At 41.4% G+C, this 15,636-nt stretch overlaps 1 protein-coding gene across 5 annotated transcripts in view; it reads left to right on the top strand.

Annotated features, from left to right (window-relative positions):
• The window catches only part of KATNAL1 (katanin catalytic subunit A1 like 1), a 112,122-nt gene that overhangs the window by 18,969 nt on the left and 77,517 nt on the right, over positions 1-15,636 (top strand). For all 5 annotated transcript variants that reach the window (XM_062194412.1, XM_062194416.1, XM_062194413.1 and 2 more), the window contains exons 2-3: positions 3,763-3,935; positions 6,374-6,534. In XM_062194412.1, coding sequence (XP_062050396.1) covers positions 3,774-3,935; positions 6,374-6,534 — 323 coding nt within the window. In that variant the 5' untranslated portion in view covers positions 3,763-3,773. The remainder of the gene's footprint in view (positions 1-3,762; positions 3,936-6,373; positions 6,535-15,636) is intronic.

Consider the following 15,636-nt stretch of genomic DNA (forward strand, 5'->3'; position numbering starts at 1 on the left):
ACTTGCCCACTGGCAGCTCCATGAATATCTTCACTTGCCAGACTATACGGCAATTGGATGGCTTTGTAGTGGTGAAGGTTTTATTGCCAACTTTTGAGCTTGGGGCTGAAATTGAAATTTTCCTCCGTGAAAGGAAATGCTCTCAAATCACTTCTGAACACTGAATGGTGTTAGAAACCAGTTTCTGCTGTAGACTCCATAATGTTTCTAATTGAAATCAACCTAAAATTGTAAGACAAAGCAGTGCTTATATCAAAACTAATACCACGGGGGGGGGGGGGGGAATTTGGTGCAGGGCTAAGACTGCCCTCTTGGGATGCCCTCATCCCACTGGAGCACCTTGTTCAAGTCCTGGTTCCTCCACTTCTGTGCTAGCTTCTTGCTGTTGCTGATCCTGGGAGGCAGGAGGTGCTGGCCCAGGGATGTGTGTTCCTGCCATCCATATGGGAGACCCTGATGGAGTTCCAGGCTCCTGGCTTCAGCCTGGCCAGCCCCTGGCTGTTGTGGTCATTTAGGGAGTGAGCCAGCAGATGGAGGATTTCTGCCTCTGTCTCTTTGCCTTTCAAATAAAATGAAACTAAAGAAGTAAACTTTAAGCCAAATAAATACTGTGTAAAGTTATTTCAATGTTGTTTGAATCACAAGTAGTATCAAGCTGTTTTATATAATGTCAACAGTTAAAGAAGTGAGATCTCCATTCTCACTCAAAGTTGCAGTAGATGGATAATCTAGGTTGAGCATCCCTTAGCCAAAAATATGAAATCCAGAATGCTGTGAAATCCGAAACTGTTTGGTGCCAACATGACCCTCAGAAAAGTTGCAGATTTGGGAACATTTCCAGTTTTGGATTTTTTGATAAACCAGTAGAGTCTATGTAAATATTCTAAAATCCAAAAATCTCTAAAATCTGAAACACTTCTGATCCCAAGTATTTCAGATAAGGGATATTTAACCTGAATTTTCTGTGCTCAAAATACAAACAGCAGCATCTTTCAGACTTGGGTGCAAATGCAAAGGGAATTTCCATATTTCAAAATCCACTTAACTGTGCAGTTGTGAGGCAGTTCCCTCTGACCTTTACCTGGAAGTGATTGATCTGTAATGTAGTGATATGCTAAAAGGCAAATACTAGGATGAGAATAAGTTCTTTAACAAGCCTTTCAAACAATGAATATGTTGAAATGAAACCATATGCTTATGATTTGCTATCAGCCTGTGGCAGCTCCTAACTGGTACTCATTGCAAAAAGCCATTTTTTCAGAGATGAAATACAAAAACTTGTATTTAAGATCAGCACCGACAACATGCGAGTAGTTATGACTGATTCTGGTGATGGGGAAACACTAACTTTGAATCTCAACTGTGTGAAATATCCCTGAAAACTGTTTAATTCCTCTCAGTGGTAGAGACCTGTCAGCAGACAGTTGTATTGTTATCATTGCTATAATATTTTGAATTTCATCAATACAGATTAGGGAACGCTTTGTCTTTAAATGATCCCCATTTTACTAGTTAGTCCTCTAAGCCTCAAATGGTTACTGTCTGTCCCTTTATTTACAATGGTTGCCCACTCTTGCTTTACAGTCAGGATATTTGCATCCTGCAGAGTTGTGTGCTTGCGCTTCTTAGCAGAATTAATGCTTTTGTCCTGCAATGAATTTAAGAGAAAATTTACTGAACAGTTTTCTTTCTGCTGGATTCGCTCACTGCTGCTTATTTGCTCTGCTGACCCTGGGTTGTTTGTGTTAATGTTCTAAATGTGAAGAAGAGGTTGTCTGTGTTGTCCTGTATTCTGTGAATAGGGCTGAGCATTTTATCGTATCTTCTTGTGTAAAAGTGGTACGCTCTTTTCTGAGTGAGCTTCTCAGCACAGTGCTGCCTCCCAGGAAACTGTGGTGGAATGAGGGATGAACAGTAGGGCAAAACACACCAAGGTGATGGTTTTGTTTTCAAGAATGTAGTGGAAGGGCCAGCGCTGTGGCATTAATGGGTTAAGCTGCTGCCTGTGAAGCCAGCATCCCATATGGGTGCTGGTTTGGGTCCCAGCTGCTCCTCTTCCAATCCAGGTTTCTGCTAATGAACCTGGGAAAGCAATGGAAGATGGTTCAAGATCTTGGGCCCCTGCATCCATATGGGAGACCCAGAGGAAGCTCCTGGCTTTCAGCCTGGCCCAGCCCTGGCTGTTGTGGCCATTTTTGGGAGTGAACCAGCAGATGAAAGATCTCTCTCTCTCTCTCTCTCTCTCTCCCCCACTTCCCCTCCTCCTCCCCCTTCTCTCTCTCTCTAACTCTGCTTTCAAATAAATAAAAATATTTTTTTTTTTTTAAAGAATGTGGTGGAGTAGGTTGAAATGGCTAGAACTAGTGATGGATAATTTTGAAGAAGACTTTTTGGGGTCCTTAAGAACATAAAAGAGATTCAGAATCAAAGGAAGAGCCCAACTAGCAAACCCAAGTGTAATTCCCTTAGGAAGACAATGAGAAATGTTTTGATTTTCCTCAGTAAGTGTAGTCACTGGTTTGCTGGTCCAGGAAACAAGAGAAGAGCAGTTCGGACCCTTTCCTGGAATCTTCAGTATCTTTGGCCTTCCCTTTCTTTGTAGTCTTGAAAGGGAAGTATCTGCCATAGAAGCCTTGGATGTCTTGGGAGACTTTGGGGAAGCTTGGAGGAGAAGCCAGAGTGATTGGGCTGGAGGGCTTTGGAAACCAGAGATTCTGAGGATATTCCTTCTAGCATCTTACAGAAAGGGAAAGATTGACCATAGTTATCTGCACAGCTGAAAAGCCATGGAGAATGACAAGATTGTAAATGCCGAGGCATGAAAAGGGCTCCAGTAGTTTAATTCAGTTTTTTTTTTTGCTTAAATTTTATTTGTATGGGGCAATTAAATGCATGTAAATGATGCATGGGCAGGCATAACTGTTCCTTTGAAATGTGTTCCTTAAGTGTGACTTTCATTCTTAGGACCACACGTGTCAGTGACAACAGTTTCTGCGGTTCTAACTGCATCACTGGAAAAAGATAACATCCATATATATATACGTTCATATTTCTGTATTTTTAAAAAAATTTATTTATTTGAAAGTCAGAGTTACACAAAGGAGGAGAGGGGAGAGAGAGAGAGGTCTTCCATCTGCTAGTTCACTCCCCAACTGGCTGCAACGGCCAGAGCTGTGCTGATCTGAAACCAGGAGCCAGGAGCTTCTTCTGGGTCTCCCACGTGGGTGCAGGAGCCCAAGGACTTGGGCCATCTTCTACTGCTTTCCCAGGCCATAGCAGAGAGCTGGATCGGAAGTGGAGCAGCTGGGACTCGAACCAGCGGCCGTGTGGGATGCTAGCACTGCAGGCGGCAGCTTTACCTGCTATGCCACAGTGCCAGCTCCCATATTTCTGTGTTTTCAAGAGTAAATTGAATAACACAAAGCAGGATCATCTTTTCTATAGTTGTAGCTTGTGATAATTATCAATGAGTTGGAAAGCCGGTGTCCAGTTTATATGCTCATAGATCAGTCAGTGTAGACCTGTGCAGCACGTCTCCCTGCTGTCTCCTTGTCTCCTTGGGTGTTCTTCTGTGATCTCCTTTGTACTTCCCAAACTGGAAACTTTCTTCAGTATTGTAAGATGCATTCAGATACCTTCAAAGAATGAAAGATAACTGTTTTGACTTTCAAAGTCATCATAAGCCGATATTGAAAGGACTAATTAAAAATGTTTCAAAGTCAATACTGAAAACTTTAAAAAGCCATTATATTTTCTGTTTAGGTCTCTGAAAAATGAATTTGGCTGAGATTTGTGACAATGCAAAGAAAGGAAGAGAATATGCACTTCTTGGAAATTATGACTCATCAATGGTATATTACCAGGGGGTGATGCAGCAGATTCAGAGACATTGCCAGTCAATCAGAGACCCAGCTGTCAAAGGCAAATGGCAACAGGTAAGAGCACATTAAAATACCCAGTGAACGAGGGCTGCCGAAGTTGATTATACATTAAAGGTAGAGTTGAAAAATTAGTTTGAAATTTTATGCGTGGTTCTTACTTGCCTGAGTACTGAAATATATTTAAAATGTACCCCGAATAATTTCCTGATGTCTTACCTGGCTAGTGATTTATGTATTCTAATTCTAGTGGAATTTAATTTCATTTTTTAAAAATGTTATGGTCAATTATCTAATAATATGTGACTACAAGTTTTTGAAGTAAGGTATTCCCACTCACCTTTCTCTCTTGTTTTTATGTGTAGTTTTTGACTGATTTCATCAAACTTTTCCTTAAAAGACTTTATAACAAATAAGTCAGTAATCTAATAAAAATATTAATATTTTTGCTGTCATTTGACTGCACAACTTGATTATATAATAGCACAGTTAATAAAAACTTGAATTATAATTTTACCACTTATAAAAACTTAAAATCCTTTTAAAATTAAAAGTACAAAGTCAAGTATTTCTTTGAAGTTTCTATTTTATGTACTAATGCCTTTTAAGTGTTCTAATTTTTCCACTAGTCAGAAATTGATGTTTCACTGAGTTTAGAGGGTACATTTAGCTTATTTTCCAACTTAAGTGTTACTAAATTATGTTGAGAACAATGTACTTGCCCAAACTCAGGCTGAAATTTTTTTGTTTTTTGTTTTTTTAAGATTTATTTACTTATTTATCTGAAAGAAGGACAAAGAGAGAGGGAGACAGAGATTGGGGGTGGGGGTTGGGGTAGAGAGAGACAGAGACCAAGGCCAAGACTGAGAGACCAACCTTCCATCTACTTGTTCACTCCCCAAATGGCTGCCAAGGGCTGGGCCAGGCTGAAGCCAGCAGCCTGCAGCTCCCTCCTGCTCTCCCATGTGGGTGGTGGAGGCCCAGGTACTGTTGCCATCTGCTGCCTGACTAGGAGCGTTGGCAGGAGTGCTGGATTGGAAGAGGAGCAGCTGGACTTGACCTGGCACTCTGATACAGGATGCTGTCTTCACAAGTGGCAGCTAAACCTGCTATACCACAATGCTGGTCCCTAGTTCCATTTGTCATACTAGCCACACACAAGGGTGCTCATTAATCTGTCATGGAAATATTTTTGACATGTTTTTAACTGTATGTATTAAATAGTGACCATTTCTATTTAGATATTTCTGCTATGTTTCTTTCCATTGGGTGCTTTTTTTTTTTTATAACTTTTATGTGATAGATATAAATTTCCAAAGTACAGTTTGTGGATTACAATGCCCCCCCCCCCCATAACTTCCCACCCACCCACAAACCCTCCCATCTCCCGCTCCCTCTCCCATTCCATTCACATCAAGATTCATTTTCGATTATCTTTATATACAGAAGATCAATTTAGTATATATTAAGTAAAGATTTCATCAGTTTGCCCCCACACAGAACACAAATTGCCAAATACTGTTTGAGCACTAGTCATATCATTAATTCACATTGAACTACACATTAAGGACAGAGATCCTACATGAGGTCCATTGGGTTCTAAAATTTTATTTCTCCTAGAGTAGCTTATTATACAATTCTTATATTACCAGTTGAATTTTACTTAGGTTTTTCTTTGATTCTAGAACTCCATACATTCTTCTCTATATATTATTCCAAATAAATATAAGGGAAAAATTTTTAGGCTCTGCCTTCTGGTTTAAAATATAAAACTGTCAAAATGAATTTATAAATGCGATTTTCTATTTTTATTTGCTTTTGAAAATTAGATTGGGATCAGAGTTTGAAAACACAAGCATTTCAACATACCAGGTGTTCAGCTAAGTTTTTTTTTTTAAATATAGGAAAAATCTTGCCCTGAAACTAAAATGAACTTTACCCAAAACTTGAAAAAAATGGATATAAGGCCAAAAGAATTCCAGTTTCAAAGTGGAGACTATAATTTGTAATACACAGCTCTGGCTCTCAGGCACTCCTGACAGGCATTTTGTATTTGGTAATATTGGGAGTTGGAAATGCTGGTGAAAATTTTGGCTGACACCTTTTTGGAATCAGTTTATGGATATATTAGCATACTTTTTTAAAAAAGTATACTATTATAGCTCTCTGGAAATGGTTAACTTGCTACCAACCAGTTGCTTGTTATAAATTGTATTCACGATCATCCTATTCTTGATAGAAATAGAGTACCATTATGAAAGATCTGTAACTACTTCCCTTATGAAATGGCATATAATTATGTCTTTTGTTAAATCAGTCTGTCTTCTTTCTGTGTTGCTTTAAATTGTTTTTTTGTCTGTGTTTGAATACGCCTTAATGATTCATTTTTTGCATACTTTGAATGACATTAAGAAAACCTACCTTCTATAGCAGGTTATTATTACAGTTTAAATATTCTTTAAACAGTTTCTGACATAACGACTTTTTTTCTTAAGGTTCGACAGGAATTATTGGAAGAATATGAACAAGTTAAAAGTATTGTCAGCACTTTAGAAAGTTTTAAAATCGAGAAGCCGCCAGATTTCCCTGTGTCATGTCCAGATGAGCCGTTTAGAGACCCTGCTGTCTGGCCGCCTCCTGTTCCTGCAGAGCACAGGTAAACAGGACTTCATGTTCTCTTTGGTCTTCTCGTTCAGTGCTACTCAGAGGGAAGGTTTATTCTGGGGACATGCAAATTTACTTCCTGTTTGTGATTTTGCACCCGAGGTTTACAGGGTTTGTGTTTGATAAAGAGCAGAAGTCAGGCACATGTCAGGTACCTTGCTAGTGCTAGAGGTCATCAGTGAAGAGTTGTATTGGGTTCATACTATCAGCATCAAGATTTGGATAGTTTTCCTTTTTTGCTTGAAGAGACTCTAACTGCAGGTGAAATGGTGGAGACGTTTGGATTCATCTGGTTCGTCTGAAGTCTGTCAGTCTCAGTGTAGAAGGAACCTTACTGATAATGTGTAAATGGCTTATCATTGCTAACAAGCCAGCTTTCTTAGTGAGGCATATTAGGTTCTAAGTTCCTCTTCTACCGGTTTTCTCCAGCTTCCAGCTTACGCAGCACATACATGAAATCCCACTTCTCATTCCCTGCCTGTTAAGTTTTTCTTTCTCAAAGAATATCCATAGTCTCCATCTCTCAACTAAGCCGCTCACAGTCATCAAATCTCAGCCCACTGACTGTCCCTTCTGCACTTTTAAAAGTTTCCCAGGCATAGCAGTTTGTTCATAGCAGTTGTTCACATTGCATTTGCCTTTTAACAAGATTAGGTTTACTTAAAACAAAATCGATAATAAACTTGCATTGCTAACACAGGGCTTGGTACATAGTAGGCATTCAGCCAACACTGAATGAATAACTCCGTTGATTTCACAAGTGCGAAAACTGAGGCCTGGCGAGCAGGACTTGTGTGCTAGGCCAGACCAGGATCTGCGTGTAGGTCTTTCTGGCTTTCTCTCAGCTTTATTGTGAAGTGCTGTTGTGGCCAGAATGTTGCATCATAGAAAATGAGTTTTTCTCTGGTTAGTAGCTGTGATCATCTGTTTTGCTTATTGATCTCTTGAAGTTTTCTAAAAGCATTTAGAGAACTGTGAAAAGTGGTTAATTTATTCCTTCAGGATGTTTTCCATGAGTTAAAGATTTTGTGATTTCCTCGGTAAAAGCAGTAGAGGAAGATTCCTTTGTGAGGTCTCCAACGATGTAGTTTTTTTCCCCTCCATGTAACCAACTTCAGGTATTCTTGGGTTAAGTTACCCTTATCCTTAAAAAACAGTGTCTCACAGGTCATAGGATTGTTAACTTGAACATTCCAAAGTAAATAATAATCAAAAGAAATAATGATATTTTGACCTATCAAAACTTGAAATTTTTCTATATTTGTGTGTAATGAAATAGTGTTTTTCTGAAAGCATTAATTCTGACATACACTTCTAGTTTCAGGCTAAAAGCTGCTAGTGACCTGAAATATAGGAGTACCTGTTCTGAATTGCTAGTGTGCTAACATGAGTGTCCACCGATAATAACCTTAGTACTCAAGGTGCAAACTCAGGAAATTCTGGATGGTATTTTCATGTTGATTAACACTGAATACTTCTCCTTGCTAGAGAAATACTAGCCTAGTCGCTTCCTTTTCTTTTTCTTTCCCTACCTGCCTGTAGCATGGTTCTGAATTACTTTTGGACTTGTTTTGTAGTCCTTTTTCAGAATGTACTTCTCCAAACCACCTTTCTCCATACTAAGTTTTTCAAACATTCCCCTTGTGTATATAGCTATGGTATGTAGTTTTTAAATTTTTACGCTATGGATTGAAACCCCTTGATAAAATAGCATATCTATGACAGCATATTGCTGGGGGAAAAGGAGAGATTCCTATTTCCACATATTATCATTAACAACAGGAGAAAAGCACCTAACAACTCTGCTAGGTTTTACTGGAAAAGGAATTGCATATAATACTTTGAGTAACAATCCAGGATTAGTAGTTCTAAACTTTATGAATTAAATTTTTATGTAAGCAAAACAACAGGTATTTCATTGTTTAGTAATGTTAACAGTGAAGTATTCCTAAGGCAAATGTTAATGAAGTAAACTTTATACCATTTCATGGCACAGAATGGGTACGAGGTTAATAAAATAAGTAAATACTAAAATTGTAAGTTTCAGGTTAAAAGTTGTGGGAGGGCCCGGCACTGTGGCATAGCCGGTAAAGCCACCGCCTGCAGTGCCAGCATCCTGTATGGGTGTTGATTTGAGTCCCCTTCTGAGCTGCTCCCCTTCTGATCCAGCTCTCTGTTATTGCCTGGGAGGGCAGTAGAGGTTGGCTCCCCTGCACCCACGTGAAAGACCCAAAAGAAGCTCCTGGCTCCTGGCTTTGGATCAGTCCAGCTTTGGCTGGTGAGGCTATTTAGGGAGTGAACCTGCGGATGGAAGACCTCTCTCTCTGCCTCTGCCTCTCTGTAGCTCTCTACCTTTCAAATAAATAAATAAATCTTAGAAAAAAAGAGTCCTGGGAGGTTAGAGTAGTATAATATTTTTCTACTTTTACAAGCTTTGCTTCTTCTCCAGGTCATATAAAGCAGATGTAATAAAGTTTTCTCCTACAGCTAGTGAATGTGTGTGTGGCCCTTAGATATTCTTGGTTTTATAGAAGGACACTTGACATGAATCCATGAGATCAGATTTTGAATTTTACTTCTGACACTTACCTGCTTTATGACCTTGACCAAGTTATTTAATGTTTGTAAACCTTAATTTCGCCTCTCTGTGAAATGGGTCTGTCCACCTCATGGAAGTGAGTAAGGGAATTTAATGTCCAAGAGCTACTGGCATACAATAAGTATTAAAAGTTAATGGTCAGCTCTGACAACTAGAGTACTGTAATGTTCTTTAGGTAAAAACAAAGAAAATAATAGAATTAAGAAAAGATAGCTTCACCCATAAAGCCCCTTAAGTAATTTTCTTTTCTCCTGGAAAATTCTGCCTGAATCCTGAGTTTTCTGGAACATCGTAAATGCTGCTGGTAGAGAACAAATGGCTTTTGAGATTCCATGTCCCGTGAAGTTGGTGATCACTTTTCGGGAAGGGGTGAGCGCCAGTAGTTTTTAGACATTTGCTGTTATGTTGTACAAGCATCCTTACTTAAACTTAACTCCAGCGACCCCGTGGAGCAGGTGCTGTTGTTGTGTGCCCATCTCATCATTGATAAGGTGATACTATGAACACCATTTATAGCTGAGGAAACGGAAGTTCGGAGTGTGTTATTTTCCCCGAGTCATCTGAATAAGAAAGTGGCAGAGTCAGGATTTGAACCCGTTTCCTCCACGTTAGGAGTCTTGCTTGTTTCTTTTCCGCTGTCTTGTTTTTGTGTATGTACTCCGTGGTGTCTGTGGGTATATTTGAAATACACCTGTGTATGCTAAAATTATCTACTTGTTAAATTGCTTTTAGTGGGGGTGGGGAAATAAAGAAGCTGAAAATGCTTAGTAAAATAATGATGTTTTAAGTATAATTTGAAAAATTTTTCCATGAGAGCACTGTGCTGAAAACATCATTTTTTGGTGTAAAGCATTTCAGAGAACAGCCGACATGTTTGGCATCAGCTGCTTAACTTGGTAATGCTGTTGGTGCATCTGTCTTTCACTTCAAACTTTGAACCCAAAACTCCACCCCTTTTGCTGCATACCCAGGTCATCTGGATACAGATAGCTCCGAACTGTTTAACAAAGGGTTTATTTTATTTATTTGAAAGGCAGAGAGATCATCCATTTGCTGGTTGCTTTCCAAATGCCAGCAACAGCCAGGGCTGGGCCAGGCAGAAACCAGGAGGCTGGAACTCACTCCGGGTCTACCATCTGATGGCAGGGGCCCAACTGCTTGAGCCGTCTTTTGCTACTTTCCCTGGAACGTTAACAGGAAGCTGGATTGGAAGCAGAGCAGCTGGGACCTGATCTCATGCTCCAGTATGGGAACCCCGCATCTTTGATGTGGGATGCAGTGTCTTTTTTTTTGTTTTTTTAATTTTTTAAATTTATTCCTCCCCAAAGAAATCTTTTATTTAAGGAATACAGACTTCATGCATTTCATAAGTACAACTTTAGGAATATGGTGATTCTTCCTACCATACCTGCCCTCCCACCCTACCTCCTCCCCCCTCTCCCGTTCCCAACCCCATTCTCCACTAAGATCCATTTTCAATTAACTTTATACACATAAGACCAACTCTATACTAAGTAAAGAGTTCAACAATTTGTATGGAAAAAAATACCGCAAAAAAACAAAAAACAAAACAAAAAATAACTGTTCTTCAACAGTTGAGACAAGGGCTGTTCAGAGTCTTTGCATCGTAAAGTTAATTTCACTTTTTTTTTTTTTTTAGAAAATTAATTAACTTTAGCCTTTTTTTTTTTTTTTAACAGGTAGGGTTAGACAGTGAGAGAGAGAGACAGAGATAGGTCTTCTTTCCACTGGTTCACCCCCCAAAATGGCCTGAAAATTAACTTTAAAGAAGCACCCAAGGGCCGGCGCCGTGGCTTAACAGGCCAATCCTCCGCCTTGTGGCGCCGGCACATCGGGTTCTAGTCCTGGTCGGGGCGCCGGATTCTATCCCGGTTGCCCCTCTTCCAGGCCAGCTCTCTGCTATGGCCCGGGAAGGCAGTGGAGGATGACCCAAGTGCTTGGGCCCTGCACCCGCATGGGAGACCAGGAGAAGCACCTGGCTCCTGGCTTCGCATCAGCGCGATGCGCCGGCCGCAGCGCGCCTACCGCGGCGGCCATTGGAGGGTGAACCAATGGCAAAAAGGAAGACCTTTCTCTCTGTCTCTCTCTCTCACTATCCACTCTGCCTGTCAAAAAAAACAAAACAAAAAAAAAACACCCAAGAATGATACATCTTTTGGGAGCACTTAACATAATTATAATACAACTCTTTGAGGACAGAGGCTCTGCATGGGAAGTTAGTGCACAGTGACTCCTGTTGTTAATTTAACAATTAACACTCTTACATATGACATGAGTGTTCACCCAAGGCTCTTCACATGAGCTTCCTAGGTTATGGAAGCTTTTTGAATCCACAAACTCTGTCAGTATTTAGACAAGGCCATAAGCAAAGTGGAAATTGTCTCGTCCCTTCAGAGAAAAGTACCTCCTTCTTTGATGACCCAAGCAGTGTCTTAGCCAGTGCACCAAATGTCTGTCCAGATGGTTCTTAGCTTAATGGTGGCTCATCTTAGAAACGTTTGCTCCCAGTCAGCCCGGTCGTCAGGAGAGGACACAGCCAATACTGTACAGTGTGCTGTGTTTGTCAGGTAGTGAATTCTGTCACTACCCCCTGGTAGGTCAAGGGTGGTTTTCCACTAGTGGTTTTGCCACACTGTTTAAAGTTATGCCTTCTGTGTCATACAGCTGCTTATTATGATCATGTTTTAGTTCATCATATGTGTCTTGGAAAAATTGAAACAATATTTAAAATCAATTAGATTCACTGCCTTAAATATGAGCAAGTTGAGCTATGAAAGTGGGGGTCATCATTGGAAGTTGTAGTAGTTTTAGAATTTACCTCCAAAGAAATGAAGCTTCCAGATTATTATTATTATTATTATTATTTTTGACAGGCAGAGTGGACAGTGAGAGAGAGAGAGACAGGGAGAAAGGTCTTCCTTTACTGTTGGTTCACCCTCCAATGCCCGCTGCGGCCGGCGTAACGTGCTGATGTGAAGCCAGGAGCCAGGTGCTTCTCCTGGTCTCCCATGTGGGTGCAGGGCCCAAGGACTTGGGCCATCTTCCACTGCACTCTCGGGCCAGAGTAGAGAGCTGGCCTGGAAGAGGGTCAACCAGGACAGAATCCGGTGCCCCGACCGGGACTAGAACCCGGTGTGCCTTTGCCGCAGGCGGAGGATTAGCCTATTGAGCCGTGGCGCAGGTGCTTCAAGATTATTTTAATGTCCTCTGTTAAAAGGTTTCTTGTATTAATGAAATGATTTTTTTTTTTTTTTAGAGTGCTGGTTCAAGTCTCAACTACTCTGCTTCTGAACCGGCCTCTTTTTTTTTTTTTTTTTTTTTTGACAGGCAGAGTGGACAGTGAGAGAGACAGAGAGAAAGGTCTTCCTTTTCTATTGGTTCACCCCCAAATGGCCACTGTGGCTGGTGTGCTGTGGCAGGCACACCACGCTGATACAAAGCCAGGAGCCAGGTGCTTCTCCTGGTCTCCCATGCGGGTGCAGGGCCCAAGCACTTGGGCCATCCTCCACTGCCCTCCCGGGCCACAGCAGAGAGCTGGACTGGAAGAGGAGCAACCAGGACAGAATCTGGCACTCTGACCGGGACTAGAACCCGGGGTGCCGGCGCCACAGGTGGAGGATTAGCCAAGTGAGCCGTGGCGCCGGCCCAATGAAATGATTTTTATAATCATTTACATGTAGTCTTATTAAGTATGCTCTCTTTTATGAGGTAATCACTCATAGTGGGACCTGAACCCATGAAATTAAGATTTTCTGTATTGGAGCAGTATTTGATATGGCATATATTCAATGAACTATTCTTATGCAGCCTAAAAAATTAATGTGGGAAGTCTTTTTTTCCCCAAGCTTTGTTGTGTTTATGACAGCTAAACATCATATACAGTTAAAGTGTACAGCTGGATGATTTGATATGTGTGTATTTTAAGAAGTATTTGGGGGCCTGCCTTGTGTTACAGAGGCTTAACCCCACTGCCTGTGACATTGGCATATGGGTATCAGTTCTGGTCCTGGCTGCTCCACTTCTGATCCAACTCCCTAGTAATGCATCTGGGAAAGCACCAGAAGACAGCCCAAGTAACTGGGCCCCTGCCACCCACGTGGGAGACCCGTGTAGAGTTCAGTCTCCTGGCTTTGGCCTGGTCTAACCCTGGCCATTGCAGCCATTTGGGGAGTGAGCCAGCAGATGGAAAATCTATTTCTCTTTCTCTCTCTGTAACTCTGCCTTTCAAATAAATAAAATAAATCTTTCAAAAAATAAATTTTAGTTATCAACTAATACTCATGTAATTTACCAATTTTTTCTTTTTATAGCTAAGAACACTTAAGATCTACCCACTTATCAAATACGAAGTATGCATTAACAGTGCTTTGTTTTAAAGATTTATGTATTTATTTGAAAGAGTTACAGAGTGAGCTGGAGAGACAGAGATTTTCCATCTGTTGGTTAACTCCCCAAATGGCCACAGTTGGGCCAGGCCAGAGCCAGGAGTCAGGAGCTTCATCCAGGTTTCCCTTGTGGATGGTGGGGGCCCAGGTACTTGGACTATCTTCTGCTGCCTTTCCCAGGTCATCAGCAGGGAGCTGGATTGGAAGTGGACTTGTCCCAGCATCGTAGGCGGCAGCTTAACCCGCTCCGCCACGGCAGCCCCACCCACAGTGTTGTTAACTATAGTTAACAGAGCTCACTCAGCCTGCACGACTGAAATGTGGGACTTCATGTTGTCTCCCAGTGGGAACTTATCCCCGGTGTGACAGTGTTGCAGAGCTGGGCCCTAATGTGAGGTGACCACCAGATCACCGGGCGCTGCCCTTGTGAATTCTGTCACTTCCTTGCTGGGGAGTAAGCTGGCCGGCGGGAGAGTAGGCTTGTCACAGGGTCTGCAGCCTCTCTGTTCCCTATGTCCTCACCCCTCACCATGGGATGACACGGCACCGAGCTTCCTGCCAGATGTGGGCTTCTTGATCTTGGATTTCCTGGTTTCTAGAACTATAACAAATAAATCTCCATTCATAAATTATTCCGTCTCAGGGATTTTGTTAGAGTGGCACAGAATGGGTTAAGACTCCCTGTTTCCCTCTCCTCTCAGGCCTGGTAACTGCCCTTCTACTTTGTGTTTCGGTGAGTTTGACTCTTGTAGAGGCTACATATCACTTCGTGCAGTATTTGTCTTCTACACATGGCTTATTTCATAATAATATAGCATAATGTCCTCCAGGTTTATCCATATTATTGCAAGTGGCAGGATTTCTGTCTTTTTAGACTGAATAATGTTCCATGGTGGCTACCCCACTTTTTCCTTACCGTTCATCTGACGTTGGACGTTTAGGTAGTCTCTGTACCTTGGCTGTTGTCAGTAGTGTCAAGATGAGCCAGGCAGTGCAGATATCTCTTTGACATACTGATTCCATTTCTTTTGGCTGTGTGCACAAAAGTGGGGTAGCTGGATCATAAGGTAATTCTATTTTTGATTTTTTGAGGAATTCTTGAGGATTATATACTGCAATCCATAATGCCTATACCAATTTGTGTTCCCATGTCATAGATCTTTTAGGTTAAATCTTTTGGGGGACAGGATACCCAAAGCCTGAAATTAATCCTGTGACTTTTTCTGTACAGATAGACTAAAGCTGTAATAGGCTTTCTAATGTTATTTCATCGTGACCCAAGGGAGATAGTGTAATGTGTTTCTGTGTATGGATAGATGGGAAGATTGATTTTTATCAGATTAATGCTATTCTGTAGAATTGCAGCGAAGTGGAAATTTTTGTTGATTTGGTATTAAAGTTGTTGCCTTTGGTTTCTTTGGGTACCCAAATAGATTACCTAGCTGATGGCATTTTAGATCCTAGTTTACAGTGAAAAAGATCAATTAAGACTGGAGTACCGACAGAGCGTAAACTGTCATCTCATCCATGTAAGTGTTTCACCCAGCCTCGGGCTCAGTTGTTTTCCCGGGATTAGAAGGTTGGGCAGCAAATTTTTTTTTTAAGATTTATTATTTATTTGAAAGTCTGAGTTACACAGAGAGAAGGAGAGGCACAGAGAGAGAGGTCTTCCATCCACTGGTTCACTCCCAGTTGGCCACAACAGCTGGAGCTGCACCGATCTGAAACCAGGAGCCAGGAGTTCCTCTGGGTCTTCCCACACAGGTACAGGGGCCCAAGGACTTGGGCCATCTTCTACTGCTTTCCCAGGCCATAGCAGAGAGCTGGATAAGAAGTGGAGCAGCTGGGACTCGAACCAGCACCCAAATGGGATGCGGGCACTGCAGGCGGCGGCTTTACCTGCTACACCTTAGCGCTGACCCTGCAAGCTTTTGTATCAATTCTACTACAAGTTTGCTTCTAGTGAGATTGTTTCATAAAATTGCCTTGAAGTCTTAGGAAAAAAGGTCTCTATCCTTGATCTGCTTGACATATTGGGGACACTCGTCATATGCTAGACTTTAACTTTGGTCCTTGTGGGAAGCACTAA

The sequence above is a fragment of the Lepus europaeus genome, chromosome 6 (genome assembly GCF_033115175.1).
Source record: "Lepus europaeus isolate LE1 chromosome 6, mLepTim1.pri, whole genome shotgun sequence".
NCBI lineage: Eukaryota > Metazoa > Chordata > Mammalia > Lagomorpha > Leporidae > Lepus > Lepus europaeus.